Source organism: Myxocyprinus asiaticus, chromosome 26 (assembly GCF_019703515.2).
Source record: "Myxocyprinus asiaticus isolate MX2 ecotype Aquarium Trade chromosome 26, UBuf_Myxa_2, whole genome shotgun sequence".
Classification (NCBI taxonomy): Eukaryota; Metazoa; Chordata; class Actinopteri; order Cypriniformes; family Catostomidae; genus Myxocyprinus; species Myxocyprinus asiaticus.
In genome coordinates this window covers 24,321,995-24,339,151 of record NC_059369.1, presented here as the reverse complement: position 1 = coordinate 24,339,151, position 17,157 = coordinate 24,321,995, and the positions used below count along the sequence as shown (strand labels likewise).

At 41.6% G+C, this 17,157-nt stretch overlaps 1 protein-coding gene across 1 annotated transcript in view; it reads right to left on the bottom strand.

Annotated features, from left to right (window-relative positions):
• Window positions 1-17,157, bottom strand: part of hydin (HYDIN axonemal central pair apparatus protein) — a 120,993-nt gene that overhangs the window by 78,378 nt on the left and 25,458 nt on the right. Inside the window, exons 14-20 of the mRNA XM_051656808.1 lie at window positions 16,620-16,720; window positions 16,401-16,536; window positions 15,240-15,404; window positions 7,698-7,850; window positions 2,003-2,241; window positions 1,261-1,522; window positions 277-420 (exon numbers count right to left, since the gene is read on the bottom strand). Coding sequence (XP_051512768.1) covers window positions 277-420; window positions 1,261-1,522; window positions 2,003-2,241; window positions 7,698-7,850; window positions 15,240-15,404; window positions 16,401-16,536; window positions 16,620-16,720 — 1,200 coding nt within the window. The remainder of the gene's footprint in view (window positions 1-276; window positions 421-1,260; window positions 1,523-2,002; window positions 2,242-7,697; window positions 7,851-15,239; window positions 15,405-16,400; window positions 16,537-16,619; window positions 16,721-17,157) is intronic.

Below are 17,157 nucleotides of genomic sequence, written 5' to 3'. Positions count from 1 at the left end.
GCAGACTAGTTTTCCAGCAGAAAGCAAAGCATATTTTGCTCTATAAAATTAAGGAACATTAGCACAAAGTATGCATCAGCCACTTAGCTGCCTGAAGCACAGACATTTCAATGTACAGATGATGGGCCAATTAACAATATGAGTAGCTGACATAATGAAATAGGATAATGTGGATGCCGTTATACAAGGATGACAGTAGAGAGAATTTTGCAGGTAGACAGACAGCAGTGATGCTTGCTCAAAATTCACACACACAGAAAACAAACAAATGACCACCTTTTCCACATAGAAATTGATTTGTTGGGAGGAGATGTCTACTCCTGGGGTGACAAACTGGCACGTGATGTCCACAGTCATAATGCACTCTCTTCCATAATGACGCCCCACAATGGCATGGCATACCAGCTTCTCCCTAACCATCTGCATTCATAAACACAAACACTTAAAAACACATTATACACAAAAAGATCCTGGCATAACCTCTATCTCATAATTTCCCACTATGAGAGCAGATGTGAATCATCTTTGATGGTATTACCCTTTATCTTAAAGGTGAAGGTGAATTGCTAAAATTATGACTGTTTTCAAACAGGTTTCCATACACTTTCCCCATCTGCCATTGGACATAAAACAAATAGTCCCGCCCCAAACTCACAACATTCAGTGACCCAATGTTGCTATTTTGGGGATGTTCAGAAAACAGATAAATGTTTAGATGTCTAGTGCCTCAGAGCCACAGTGTTTACTCTTATCATGGAATTCAACCCATAAATGTTTTACTTATAACTTACTGCTCAGATTGGAGAGTATTTTAACGCCAAAGAAATTACACACTTCACCTTTAAGACCTTAAAAAAAGCCTGCTACAGAAGATGCCTACTCTATGGCCTACTTCCGATGGCCATGAAAAGGCACAGCAGCCCAGCGTGGGCTGCAGAGGGCAGGCCTATCTTCACTCATCACCTTCTCTCATCTCAAACTTATCATTAAATCAATAAGGACTTAAGGGGGCATGCATCTCCGTAATGCTCTAGAAAGGAAGTCAATACACAGCTCTGTGCTGTTTTACTAAAAGAGGATTAAGGGTGGTTTTCAGAACCTTCAACTCTGTATTCAAACTTCAGCCGATTGTGTCAGAATGTGACACAGTAGCTGAGACTACTGTTAGCCAAAACATAGTATTTGAAAGTGTTACCCATTGTTGCAAAGAATAGTTCAGCTGTCCAGTGGATTATATGATGTAAGTCTTAAATAAAGTACCTTGGGGATGTCAGAGGAGCCCTCTAGCAGCATGTCAGCTGTGTGGCCTGGAGGAAGTGATAAACGTGCAGGAGTTAGGGTAAAGACTGGGCCTTCTTGAACTGAGCAAGTCTGCGGACTCTTGCTTTTCCTGTTCCTAAACTTGTCAGGTGTCATAGGGTCTTTATTGTAGAGCTGTGCAAATCCCTCTGTGCTCCAGAATAACTGGTGGGTGCGACGACCCTGGTTGGTGATTCTGAAGGGATATTGACATGGGCCAGAACTGGAAGACCAGAAGTTATGATTATTTAACTGAATGTGAAGCTTTGTGGATGACACACTCATCTAATTACATGACTTTGAAATTAAGTGCAAAGCTCAAGACTAGAGATAGTCCGATACATTGACTGATATTTTGAGATTAACAGCCAATAACTGCACATGATTGGCCAATTAACAGATGTTGTCATTCTGCCTAGTGTCAGTTTCCAAATCTACAGAAAGTCTTGTCAATGAATGGTGCACATTTTCTGTTGTCAAAAATATCTTAGTGGTTTTATTAAAGTATTATAGAATAAAATTCTGTTTTTATTTAAATTAAGCAATTTTGTGAACAAAATGTGATGCTATTAAATTTTACTATTTATGTTAGCATTACAAGCTACTCTTTTGATATTGGTATAGGCATATAAAAACGCATATCAGGTTTTTCGACTTACTCAAGACGACTGGACAGACATCTGCATGCGATTGGTTGTTTTACCTGAAGTGGGTTCCCAAATCCAAGCTTGGGGCAAATGGTCGATCAGTGACTATGGTGGTGCCCTGTCCTGTGGCGGACACAGGAATTTTAAAGGATTGGCTGTCCTGGATTTCCAGCAACAGTTCATCCAGGAAGGGTACTGTGTCATTAAGATGGGCTATCAGCTTTAATTCCACCATCTCTTCTGGTGAAACTTCCCCTTCACTGGGCTGCACATGCCAGTGAGACCTTTTCTTCACCTACCACCAAATATATAGCATGTGTTAGAGCACAAAATCACTATTTTTTTATGTTGAAACATTGATCATACAGATTGTGATTGACTGTAAAACTTTAAAAACCCTATAAAATCAAATGAGTTATAAAATGATAGTATGCTTATTCACTCCTAAACATTGACAAATGCACTTTTAACAGATATACACACATACACAATCAAATACTCTCTAGAATGAAAATGTCCTTTCCTCAAAAACCACCTGCAACCAATTATCAAGTAGCAAATCATTGTTCGTGGCTGTGACATAACTAAAGCCTTTTGGCTTTTTAACGCTTATGATATGTCTTATTATATGCACCAACTTCCTGTTAGAATAGGAAATATGTCAACAAATAATACCAGTTGATTTCACACTAAAGCATCCATCAACTTCATGCAATACTTAGTACAATACTAATCAAAAATCACAAGCACAAAACATCAGTGACATCCCTTGTGTGTGGACTAATTCTCCAATCTGTTTTATGTAATGTCCACATGAAATTGATCCATCCCAGCTGGAAAAGAGTTCCAACACAAGTAACTGCCTGTCAAAAGCCCTCCGCTCATCTAAATCTTATCTTTGTCTTGTAATTGAACAGGGCTTTTTAATGAGCAGCCATGTAGCAATAGCATGTGCATGTATGTGTGAGCGTGTGTGTCTCCAGCCAGCAGGAAAAGAGAGAGAGAAGATAGTATGAAAGAATCGTAATCATCAGTTTTACTATATGGCTACTGAATAAGAAGTACTGAATTTCTAATGGAATCAATAAGCACACATTGTTTGTTTTATCTGACTCTGGAGTCTGACATCTGGCTAACACGTGTATACATGGGGTATTTACATGGAGGATTTCCATATAAGCCAGTCTTCCCTCTTTCAAACCCCAGATGTGAAGCGCCTCCTCTCCGTCCTACTTTTCCTCCCTTCTTTCATTATTTCCTTTCATTCTCTAATAATGAGAAATGTACCAAGGAAAAAAGTGCAAGCTTCTCTTCCTTTGTGTGCAAAAGTGCTCAGCACCACAACAAGCTTCATTCGTACCACTGCTTTCCATAACTGTTGGCTGAAGATTAAAATAAATGTTCATAATGCAGTTAACTGATTGATGTCTTGCACATTAATTTTTAATAGGGATTTTCTGACTGAGTAAAGAGAACGATTGTTGGTGCGTTAAGGGATTCTGATTAATAGTGTTTTATTTATCTTAAGAGAGTGGCTCATTCTGATAGCCGTGCATTGCTGTTGTCATATTTAACATAATTCCCATAACACTCTCCTTTCAGTCTTCATAGGGAGAAACTAAGTGAGTGGTCTATAGAGGTAAACATTAAGGTAGAGTGTACTTCCCTTTCAAGTGTGCTTCTAAGGGTTAATGTACATTCAGCTGGTCATTATGGCAAAATAAATCTAACACAAATTCTGAAGGGATTTAATTAGCAAAAGTGACAGAATATGTCAACATTATCCTGCTTTATACATGGTTTCTTGAACATAAAATATTGATTACTGAGTTGAAATTATTGTATTATGTGAGAAGATTCAAACTGCAGAGTGATACAAGAGATGTGAAACTGTGACAGTTTGTCAAATATAGAGTTTAGGGGTCATTTTACAAAAATGCCATGACTGATCAATCAGAATCAACCTTTCCAGAGAACCTGAAAACTAGGTAAACATCTCACACAGATGGAACTTATGAAACAGCTACATTTTTTGTAATAAACTCAAACTGATATGGACTCTTTTTGAGACATGATGGGCATCTATGTTTGTGTGTGGCAAAAAGTGTGTTTGAGAGGCAGACAGTGTGTCAGAGGCCGGTTAGTAATCTAGTGCCAGCAGCCAGAACGAAACAGGGGTGTATCATGACTACTGATGGAGTATTATCAGTCACACTCAAATCTCATATTTAACTGAACTATAAGTCATTGCAGTGTCAGATAAACCATATTGGAGGAAAATATTGATGGTCAAAGGTAGTAATGGGATTGGGAACACTTTATGTAAGTATCCTTTCAAAATATACTGTAATTTATACTTACTGTGATAAACTAAGCATTGGAACCTTTGTGACATATTGCTGTGCATCCATGAATGCATTTAATATATTCATATACAGTGACCCCGAAAAGTATTTGGACACTTAAGCCACACTTAGAAATGTATGAATGTCTTTGTCATTTTATATATATATATATATATATATATATATATATATATATATATATATATATATATATATATACTATATTGCCAAAAGTATTCGCTCACCCATCCAAATAATTGAATTCAGGTGTTCCAATCACTTCCATGGCCACAGGTGTATAAAATGAAGCACCTAGGCATGCAGACTGCTTCTACGAACATTTGTGAAAGAATGGGCCGCTCTCAGGAGCTCAGTGAATTCCAGTGTGGTACTGTGATAGAATGCCACCTGTGCAACAAGTCCAGTTGTGAAATTTCCTCTCTACTAAATATTCCACAGTCAACTGTCAGTGGTATTATAACAAAGTGGAAGCGATTGAGAATGACAGCAACTCAGCCACGAAGTGGTAGGCCACGTAAAATGACAGAGCGGGGTCAGCGGATACTGAGGCGCATAGTGCGCAGAGGTCGCCAACTTTCTGCAGAGTCAATCGCTACAAACCTCCAAAGTTCATGTGGCCTTCAGATTAGCTCAAGAACAGTGCATAGAGAGCTTCATGGAATGGGTTTCCATGGCCGAGCAGCTGCATCCACGCCATACATCACCAAGTGCAATGCAAAGCGTCGGATGCAGTGGTGTAAAGCACACCGCCACTGGACTCTAGAGCAGTGGAGACACGTTCTCTGGAGTGACGAATCACGCTTCTCCATCTGGCAATCTGATGGACGAGTCTGGGTTTGGCGGTTGCCAGGAGAACGGTACTTGTCTGACTGCATTGTGCCAACTGTGAAGTTTGGTGGAGGGCGGATTATGGTGTGGGGTTGTTTTTCAGGAGCTGGGCTTGGCCTCTTAGTTCCAGTGAAAGGAACTCTGAATGCTTCAGCATACCAAGAGATTTTGGACAATTCCATACTCCCAACTTTGTGGGAACAGTTTGGGGATAGCCCCTTCCTGTTCCAACATGACTGCGCACCAGTGCACAAAGCAAGGTCCATAAAGACATGGATGAGCGAGTTTGGTGTGGAAGAACTTGACTGGCCTGCACAGAGTCCTGACCTCAACCCGATAGAGCAACTTTGGGATGAATTAGAGTGAAGACTGCGAGCCAGGCCTTCTCATCCAACATCAGTGTCTGACCTCACAAATGCGCTTCTGGAAGAATGGTCAAAAATTCCCATAAACACACTCCTAAACCTTGTGGAAAGCCTTCCCGGAAGAGTTGAAGCTGTTATAGCTGCAAAGGGTGGGCCGATGTCATATTAAACCCTATGGATTAAGAATGGGATGTCACTTAAGTTCATATGCGTCTAAAGGCAGATGAGCGAATACTTTTGGCAATATAGTGTATATATATATATATATATATATATATATATATATATATATATATATATATATATATATAAAAAAATCAAACCAATTTGCAGAAATACAGCACAAATAAATTGTTCATGCAAAACTTTTTTTCAAGCAAAACAAACAAAAAGACGTTTGTTATTTCTCAAATTATAACCAATAGATATATAGGTCAAAATAAAGACAAAAAGTACTGTGTCACTTTCAAAATATCAGTTTGTTCATGTGATAAACTACACCTGCAATTGCTCTACTAGGACCCCTATGGGAACTTGAAGGGGCCCACTAATCAGCTATTTGTTAGGGCCACTGTATATAATCATCCTCTTGTGTATGAATGTATCGCAATATTTTCAAGCTTTGGTTTGTTTATACATTGATATTGTGCAGTTCCTGTCAATTTGTCTCTGTTTAAATGTACAACTTTTACAAGAGTTGCTCTCTGCTCATTTGTCCCAGGGCAAGGTCTTGTGCTTCAAAACAATCATCTTCAGCAAGCAGAGGCTGCCCTTGGACAAGGGAAACTTCAAATTCACCATTCAGCAAGGAGAAAACGCACTTGAGGAGGTAGAGGGTAGAGAGAGGGGCCTATCATTTGAACTCTGTACGATTGAAGGAGGTCAGCAGGGAGACATAGATCACTCCACAAGTCTTCATTTGAAACAGAGAGTAGTAAAGCAAGTATAATAGAGATAGAGGAGGGGAAGAGAGATAAATGAGCCGGTCAATAGGGAGCTAGACCGAGGTTGGGGCGATTTCCTCTTGAGAGCAGAATCAAGTGAAGAACAAGCCAGCTGAAATTTCAATAATCAGATCAGACCTGCATTAGAAGGTTTAACACCATTGATTGCTTTGAACTTCATGGTGGTGAAGAGCTTTACAATGGAACCAAAAGAGAGCATTCAGAGAAGACACCCCTTTGCAAAAAAAAAAAAAACAAAAAAACCTTCACAATATGAGTTTATCAGAAACTACAGGAACAGATAGATGCATAACAGCCCAACAGTGTGCTTTTGAGTATTTTAAATTCATATGACACTCCTGTCAGTGTCTGTCTGGCACTCAGACACGCTATCAAGTGCCTGTAATGGAATTCAGGATCGACTAAAGCTGGAAAATGTTTTGTAAAAACTCAGGGCTTATGAAAGTCCTCAGCCTTAGAGGAGAAGACAGGATCGGCTTACAAATGAGCGTCAGCCCACAATCTAGGTTGGATGCCCTTAATATCTGAATGTGCCAGCCTTTATGTGTATTAATTTGTCTTGTGTATACATTTGTGTGTGTGAGTGTGTGGTTGTGTGCAATCCTTCCAGGAATTAATTAAACAAACTCTGATGGTATTTATCAGCGCTGAGAATCAAGGAAGCCTCTTTAAATTAAAGAGACATAAAAAGGGAAAATGGAAATGAATTGAAATAAGGACTTATACTTTAAATAAGGCATATGACTGGGGGGATTAAGCAAACTCTTATCTTATCTAAAGAAAACATTCACCAGCTGTGAAAAGAAGACCATAATACTGGACTCAGAGTAAGAAAAATGCTACAAATTTACAAGCGCTGTAAAAATGAATAGGCAATAATGTAAAGGATAGGGGACAGGGAGAGGATTTGTCTTTTATGGCCATATTTCAATAAGGTGCAATGTGAGCATGGTGTTAGGCCAAATTTAATCATAACTGAATTAATCATGAAATGAGTTTTCTGGTTTTGGTAATAACATTACATCGGCAGTTCTCAACAAAAGCTAACAAATCATTCCGCTAATCAACTCCTTTAACACTTATTTAGGCTGGAAATGAATTAACAGCAGAGTGCAATGAGTGTAGGAATATAATGCGATAAAATTTTAATTTTAAGGCCTTTGGAACAGTGTTAAAGTTCTTCTTAGAGGAAGAGAAAGGTCCCTTCTGTCCCAGTACATGACCTACCATTTGAGCAAGAAATCGGGCTGGAATAGGGGAGTTGTTGGACAGCTGTAAAGTCCTTGGGACATCGGTTAGCACCGGAATGCAGCCAAAGTTCAGCTTGGCAGGAGTGACAGAGACTGAAGGACCCTGGCCAACACAGGACAGGAGCAGCTCCTGTGGAAAAAAGCAGGTTGCATAAGGGGTTACATCTAGAGATTTCGGCCACCGAAAAGTTTCAGTGCCTGGTTTTCTTTTTCTTTTTTGTTGAAAGACAAAAGAAAAAATCTTGGCCAAAAACTATAACAGAAACCACTACATTTACATTCAATCTGATAACGGGTAGAAGATCTATTAATGTCGACTGATGATAGATGATATCTAGAGAGACAATAAGCACAACTGCACAACAATTTCCCAATGGAAGCAAAGGCAAATTCAGTTTGCATTCGCTCGTTGTGCATAATGCGTGATACACTGTACTTCGAATACTTCAAAACATAACACATAATTGCATTTCCATTTACAAGAATGTGCAATGCCTGCCAATTCTCAGATGTAAAAGCAAAGTCCATTATTTATTAAAGTCCACATCACCAGAAAATAACAGACTTATTGGTTATTGGCACATTAATAAAGAGCTTTTTCCTGTGCTTGCAAAGACCTGCACTATCCCATTCAGAGACATAAGAAAGACTGTTTAGCACAAAATCTCATGTAATTGTAATGGGATCCAGCTGGTACGTGATAGCTGTGCTGTATGTGTAAACCTCACTCCCCTGGCCTCAAGAGGCTCTAGCGACTGACGCTAGAGGCTGTAGCCTTTAGCCTCCTCGTAAGCACGCCCGCTTCCCATCTTGCTTGGAGCGTCGAGCAGGATCAGTTACATAATAAATAATAAGAAAAAGCATGTCTCATGTTTAATGACAGAGAAGCTTCTGTTCCTGAAGAGCTTTCCACCAATAGAAAATAGGCCTTTTGGCCTTTTTTGTGTATTACTAAGCACTTTGACATAGTAGGGTACAAATGTGCTTGCATTCCACCCCGCAATTAATTTGAGAGTTATTTTGAGATCATTAGGCTATTAAATGTATGTTTTCTGCACATCAAAATGGCTTGTTTAAAAAGCAACTGTTGAATAAAAACATTTTTTTTTTTTTAATTTATTTTAAATCAAGTGTTAGGAACTCAAGGACTCCTCCTGCTCACCACCAGAGGTCTCCCTCGCCTGAGTTCTGAGGGCACCATGAACTACACTTCCCAGCATGCCAACCTGGACTGATTACACTCACACCTGTTCCCTATTTCATAGACTATTTAAGTGCTGTTCAAAGGCTAGTCATTGCAAAGTCTTGTTTTGCTCCTGCTAACATTTCTGAATGTTTACCTCTGCTGCCTGCCTTGTTTATCTATCGTTTACCTATCGTTTACCTGGATTCTTAGGGGCTGTTTACATGACAGCATTTCCAACTGAAAACTTTTTATGCGTTTTGGCTGTTCATTTACACGACAATGGCGTTTTGGATCCTGAAAACGCAAACTTTTGAAAATGGGTTTCAAAGTGCAAGTTTTTGAAAACGATGCCGTTATCATCTCCGTGTAAACATACAAAAACGATGACGTCATGCGCATGCGTATTACGTGTTATATAAAGAATGATGGATTGATAGGCATCAATTTGAGATGTATAATTATCAATATGAATACTGGTGTCTGTGCAAATAACAATAATCAACAATTTATTCATTTGGAGTGTTTTGTATGGAGTGTGAACATTGTACAGTAGGCAGAACCTGCAATTTGAAAATCTTGAAATTAATGTATGGATTCAAATGGGAAAAATGTATTTGTATTTTAAATGTTATTTATTTACTTAATTTTATTTGATGTACCTTTACCCTGCAATTCATTCACCCACCGCTTATGTATATAGCCAATAGCCAGAGATGTGATGCCATGTACAGTATTCAATGATATGCTTAGAATATGAAAACATGAGGCAGTGAAAATGCATGATAGATCCAGTGTACACAAGACCTCTCTCTCTCCATCAAAAGATATCCATATATCAGAGTTCTGTCTGATATCCAAAACCAGTCAACATAAACAGCTTGTTATGTTAACTTACTCTCCTACCAGCCCAAGAGTCAGCAGGGGGAATACAGAAGAAGGCAGGAGTTGAAGTGATGGTAAAAATGAGCAGAGTTTATTGAATAATCTTGAGAGTTCAGTCTATAGGCATGCGCACAAGACATTCAAAACTACAATGGCAGACTACAGGACTTTGTGCTGCTCAAGATTTAGAGTTTATTGACGCTTCTCCAGCAAAGTAATTGTAGTAATAAAGCAACCTCATCATCCGTCCAGACAAAATTGCTCGATGCTTTCGCCATCTTCATTGTTTGTATTCACCACTCTGTGGAAGAATGCTTATGTGTGCAAGCACGTAGTGTTTCTTTATAAAGTGACATCGCCAACTACTGGCCTGGCATGCATAATACAGCCTTTTTAGTCGTTTTCGTGGATCCGTGTGAACAGGGATCCTTTTGAAAAAGGTTGTCGTCTGTACGCAAAACTTTTTAAAAACACAAAGGAAAAACTTTTCAATTTTTAGTACATCGTTGTTGTGTAAACATACCCTTACTGTGATTGTTTGCTGCCTGCCCTGGCCTTTGCCTGTTTATGACTACATTTCTCGTCTGCCTACGCTGTTCCATTACTGGTGATTTACCCTGCCTGTCTGTTTATGAGTTGCACATTTATTATTAAACCGCATATGGATCTTAACCTCTGTTCTCCGGAGTCTGTGATACAGAAGACTTCGCCAACTACAGAGCCAGTGGCACTCCAGCAATTGTCTACTGAAGTTTTCGCTCAAGCTAATGTGTTGGCTGCCCACCAACAGCAACTCACCCGGCTGACTGCTTCTATGGAGGAATTAGTAAAGATCTTGCAAAACCTCCATTCATGCATCGGACCAACCGCCACACGCATCTCAACCCATTCTGGTGAATAACCCTCCTTCTCCGAACACCTTCACTGTCAACCCACATCTTGCTTTTCCGGAGAAATTTGATGGCAGATCAGCTAGGTGCAAGGGGTTTTTGATGCAGTGTTCGGTGTTTGTGAAGCAGCAATCCACACTATATCCCTCTGATGACAGTCGCATCTCTTTTGTCTGCTCCCTAAGGGCTCTGGACTGGGCTACCGCTATATGGTCTGGTGAGGGCTCGAGGTTCAACACCTTTGACTTTCTCCAGCGATTCCGAGAAGTATTCGAGCATCCCGAGGGAGGAAAGAATGCTGGTGAGCTGTTACTCTCACTCCAACAGGGGAAGGATACTGCTGCCGAGAATGCGCTTAGACTGTATGGGTACAGGACACCCTCAATTTGCTTTTACAACCTGTCCCTTACGGCCAGTCCAATCAGCCAAACCGGCGGTGAGTGACGTCTTGACTCTATTCAGTTCTTCCTGTATTAAGGTACCCGTCACTATAACTGGTTGTCAGAACATAATCACCACCCAAGCCACGATCGATTCTGGTGCCGCAGGCTATTTTATTGATGAGGGCTTAGCCAAGAGGTTCGAGATGCCACTATTGCCCTGTGAGTATATCCTTTGGCAGTGGCAGCGTTAGATGGACACCCCCTGGGAACCGGCCATGTTCACTTCACCACTACGGACATCACCCTCCAAGTTGGCACTATTCACACTGAAAGAACACGGCTCTATATCATTCATTCTCCTCACAGCCCTGTGATATTTGGATTACCGTGGCTTCAACAACACAATCCTCAGATCTCTTGGCGTGAAGGACAGATTTCCCCGTGGGACTCAACTTGCTGCCTAAAGCCCATTTCACCTTTTTCCATCAGATCCACTACTGTCACGGAGGTTCCCTCTTCAGTGCTCAACCACCCTCTGAGTATGACAACCTTGTTGGCCTTATTAAAGGCTTCAAAGCCTCTCAACTTCCTCCTCACCATTCCAGTGATTGTGCTATTGAACTGTTGCCCAGCACTACATTACCACGAGGTAGGATCTTTCCTTTGTCTGAATCCGAGACTGAGGCTATGAAAAACTACATTGAGGAAGAACTGGCAAAGGGCTTCATTCAACCATCCACCTCACCCGCGGCAGCCGGGTTCTTCGTTGGCAAGAAGGATGGTGGTCTCCGTCCTTGCACTGATTACCGTGCTCTCAATGACATTACGGTAAAGTTCCGTTATCCTTTACCTCTAGTCCCAGCAGCACTAGAACATTTGCGCACTGCAAGATACTTCACCAAGCTCGACCTTCGCAGTGCATACAACTTCATATGCATCCGGGAGGGGGACAAATGGAAGACAGCATTCTCCACCAGCAGTGGCCACTATGAATATCTGGTCATGCCTTTCAGATTGGCCAACAGTCCTTCGGTCTTCCAGTCATTCATTAATGAGGTCTTCAGAGACATGCTTAACCAGTGGGTTATTGTCTACATCAACGATTTCCTCATTTATTCAAACTCTCTGGAAGAACACGTCACCCATGTTCGAGCAGTCCATCAGCGTCTGATCCACCACCAACTCTACGCCAAAGCTGAGAAGTGTGAGTTCCATCAGACCTCTGTGTCTTTCCTTGGCTATGTCATCTGCCCAGAGGGGGTCACCATGGATGACAGTAAGGTACGTGCAGTACTAAACTGGCCTCAACCTACTTCCGTGAAGGAGTCGCAACGCTTCCTGGGGTTCGCCAATTTCTACAGGCGATTTATCCGAAATTTCAGTTCAGTCGCTGCCCTGTTGACGTCCATGTTAAGGGGAGGGGGCTCCAAACTGTGGTCTGCAATGACCCTCCAAGCCTTCAAGAACCTGAAGTCTTGCTTCACCTCCGCTCCCATCCTGCACCATCCTGACCCCAACACTCCTTTCACGGTTGAAGTGGACGCCTCTACCACGGGAATCAGAGCCATTCTCTCACAACATCATGGAACACCCCCAAAACTCTACCCTTGCGCATACTTTTCCTGTAAGATATCTCCTGCTGAGCAAAACTACGATGTGGGTAACCGAGAATTGCTGGCTATGAAGGCGGCTCTAGAGGAATGGTGACATTGGCTGGAGGAGGCGAGACATCCTTTTCTCATGTTAACAGACCTCGAATATCTATGCTCTGCTAAAAGACTGAATCCAAGGCAGGCTAGGTGGGCATTGTTCTTTACTCGATTTAGTTTCACCATTACCTATCATCCAGGTTCCAAAAATTCCAAAGCCGATGCTCTGTCTCGTCTGTTTGAGTCTGACACTCAGAACCAGACATCTGAACCCATCATCCCCACGTCACTAATCTTGGCTCCGGTTCAATGGGATATTATGACCAAGATCGCCCAAGCTCAGATTCAGGACCCAACTCCCCCGACTGCCCTCCTGAGAAAACCTACGTTCCACGACTTCTTTGGGAAAAACCTTACAATGGGTCCATACTACCACCAGTTCTGGATACCCAGGTATTGCAGCCACACTACAACTGCTTTGGAACCGTTTCTGGTGGAACACTATGCAGGCGGAAACCATTGCTTACGTCAACAACTGTCCCACCTGTGCAGCAAACAAATCCTCCAGGCAACTTCCTGCAGGACTCCTCCAACCTCTGCCTATTCCCCATCGTCCTTGGTCTCACATCGCCATCGACTTCATCACTGATAAACCTGTCTCTCAAGGTAACACCATCACTCTTACTGTCATTGATCGATTCTAAGTCATGTCGATTAATCCCTCTGCCCAAGCTCCCCACAGTCTTCGAGACTGCAGAACATCTAATGCATCAGGTGTTTCGCTTCTACGGACTACCTGAAGACATAGTCTCCGACAGGGGTCCACAGATTACATCCTGGGTCTGGAAGGCGTTCTTTCAACAACTCAACATCAACGTCAGTCTCACTTCAGGTTACCATCCTCAATCAAATGTCCAGACCGAGCGCTTAAACCAGGAGATCACGCATTTTCTCCGAATGTATTGTCACCAGAACCGGGCTGACTGCTTTGGGCCGAGTACGCCCAGAACTCCCTTCAGAAGCAGTCCATGGGCATGACCCCCTTTCAATGTGTGCCGGGATTTCAACCCCCTCTGTTCCCCTGGTCTGGAGAACCCACAGAGCGAGGAGGTGTGGGATCATGCTCATGTCCATCTCCAAAAAGCTGTTAGGAGGCAGAAGGAACAGGCCGATCGCCATCGACGCCTCAATCCCGTCTACACTCCCGGCCAATGGGTTTGGCTTTCCACACGTGACCTTCGTTTCTGTCTGCCTTGCAAGAATCTCAGTCCTAGGTATGTGGGTCCTTTCAAAGTTTTTAGACAAATTACTCCGGTGTCTTATCGCCTTCAACTACCCTCTAACTATCGCATTTCTCCCACCTTCCATGTTTCTCTGCTTAAACCCGCTGGTGGCCCGAGGGAGGAGGAGATCGATGATCCAAACCCCCCTGCCCATAATCATGGATGGCGAGGAGGCTTATCAAGTTCGAGAGCTCCTGGACTCCAGACGTCGGGGTCGCTTTCTTCAGTACTTGGTTGACTGGGAGGGATATGGCCCGGAGGAGCAATCCTGAATCAGAGCTGATGATATTCTTGACCCCACACTCGCCAATGAATTTCACATGACGCATCTGGAAAGACCTGCCTCTCGACCTCATGGAAGACCCCAGCATTGAATGCCTCCTTGCGTCAGGAGCCACTCGTGGGGGGTGGGGGTACTCTGTTACGAACTCAAGGACTCCTCCTGCTCACCACCAGAGGTCACCCTCGCCCGAGTTCTGAGGGACTACACTTCCCAGCATGCCAACCTGGACTGATTACACTCACACCTGTACTCTATTTCATAGACTATTTAAGCACTGTTCAAACAATAGTCATTGCGAAGTCTTGTTTTGCTCCTAACATTTCTGAGTGTTTACCTCTGTTTATACTGCCTGCCTGTGTTTGACTTCTGCCTGTTACCCACCGTTTGATACTCTGCTGCCTGCCTTGTTTACCTGGACTCTTGCTGTGACTGTTTGCTGCCTGCCCTGAACTTTGCCTGTTTATGACTACGTCTCTCATCTGCCTACGCAGTTCCATTACTGGTGATTTACCCTGCCTGTCTGTTTATGAGTTGCATGTTTACTATTAAACTGCATATGGATCTTAACCTCTGTTCTCCAGAGTCTGTGTTACATCAACATTATTTCATAAGTTGTTGGAGCCTTAATATCATTGTAAAAACACACCAATTGAAGGAAAAACGTAGTGTAATGACTTTAAGAAATCATAATCATCATAATATTAAAATACATAGTCATTCCAAACAAAGACTAATTTAAAATTTCTGTTTCCATTCTAGTGTGTACAGAATTTTCGGTTTGGCCACGAATTTGATTCAATGCATCACGTATATCACTCAAACAAGTATTAAAAATTATGTCACAGTGGGCATTTACTGATGGAAAATGTGACTTATTTCCATAAATGGATACATCTTGAGTTTTTAAAAATGTATATAAAGTAAACACAAGTACTCGCCGTAACGTCACACGTACACACTCACCAATGGCGGGTCTTGACGGCCTAGTATAGCGACGTGAGCTGTCTGCTGCAGGCTGCCCACGGTCTTGGCCAGAAGGACTAATGGAATCTGTTCTGTGCTGTGTGCCTGGATAACCCCTCGTGGATGAGTGCTGGTATAAAGTAGAGGGGGTTCTTCCTCATACGGCTACACAGAGAAACAGAAGCACTCACATTTGTGTCATATCTGGTAGCATTAGCCAGTACGATAGGCTCTGAATCTCATCCAACCTAAAAACAATTCTTACAGACCCTATGAAGTCTTGACAGACGCAATTTTCTTTCCTGTGTTGACATTTCCAAGGGCTCGTCCCTTTTTTTTTTTTTTTTTAAATAGCCAGTTGGCTTTATGCTGTGTTACATTCACTCACTAAGTCAGAATTCCCAACTTCCAAAAAGAAAAGGTGCAATGGAACACCCCTTGAATTTGGACTTCCAACCTGGAAATTCTCAAATCCGATTTCGCCAAGGGAATTTACAGAAATCTACAGGAGATTTATGGGAAATCCAAGGGGATTATTTTATTAAATAATATCTATCAATGATTCAAAGATTCTCCATTACATAATGCAACTTGTTTAGCCAATGTTTCCAGAGACAGATGTTCAAAACATGGAAAATTATACTATCTATTGACAATCATACCTGTACAACAAGTGCTACCATAGCAGCATTATTTATCAATTTGGTCACTTGGAGATGTCTCTGTTGACAGCTAGGCGAACAGGAACACTGCATTTGTGTTTGCTTAGAAGCCATCTTTCAGAGATATTAAGTTGGAATATCCCACATCTGACTTTGAATGGAACACAGCATTATTTACGTCCCAACCATGAACTTGATAGGAGGCAGGTGGTATTAGCGGGAGGAATTTTCTCATTCTAGACAGCATTAGATTGGATAAAACCCTGTATTTACGATAAGTCATCAATATTTTTCATGTTTTTCCAAAAGAAAAAGATTGTACATATTAAATGTCTATCTCTGCAAAAAGTGAATTTTGTCCACTTTTAGGAGTACACTAGCATATACTGTAGATGATGTCAAAGCAAACACACATGGAGTTTTTTTTTTTATTTCATGGGGTATTAAAGGGCTGAAATTGCAATGAGATGCTTTGACTAACTTGGTTGGGAGAAATCACCTGAGGCAGAAGTCCATAGCATGCAGGGAGGTCAGTGTCATTGACAAGTTTAACTGATTGCTCATAGGGATGACCAAGGAAACAGTGCTGGAACTGAAGAACTGGATTCTCGAGGATCACATCAGGCACAACACATCTACAGGGACATTCAGAAATAAGCTTTGTGCTTGAAGACCTGAGTAAATACTTCATACATACCCATAAAAGTACATATTCTACCTAGCTTTGATTGGGAGAGCCAAAACCTCCTCCCCAACACCCTGTATATCCACCACTAAAGCCAGACTGTAGTCTTGCACAGTGTTGGAGCATAAGGTCAACTGCAAAACAAATGCAAAAACACACAGACACACATAATAAGATTTAATTTCTTCCATTTTAAAATGGATACATCTGACTCTAAATAATGACTGGATGAACCACATTCAAAGCAGTTTTAAAATCACAAAGAACACACACTTGTGACCGCACATTCTATTAATGCACCAAGTTGCTACTTTGCTTGGCGACCACAAAGAGCCTACAGTTAGGATAATGAACTACTACATGTATACTTGGTGGATAATTATTTATTATAAATTTGACTGTTTATTGAACATTGGTGTCTTTTACCAGGAGTTTTATGAAAGCAATAAGCTTCTAGTTTGCAGTGATTTTACTATGCAAAGGGGCTTTAAAGCACTCCACATTATGGCTAGGAACACCCCTTGCATGTGTAAAATCATTGTAATGCACAACCTTACATTGGCTGATTGCT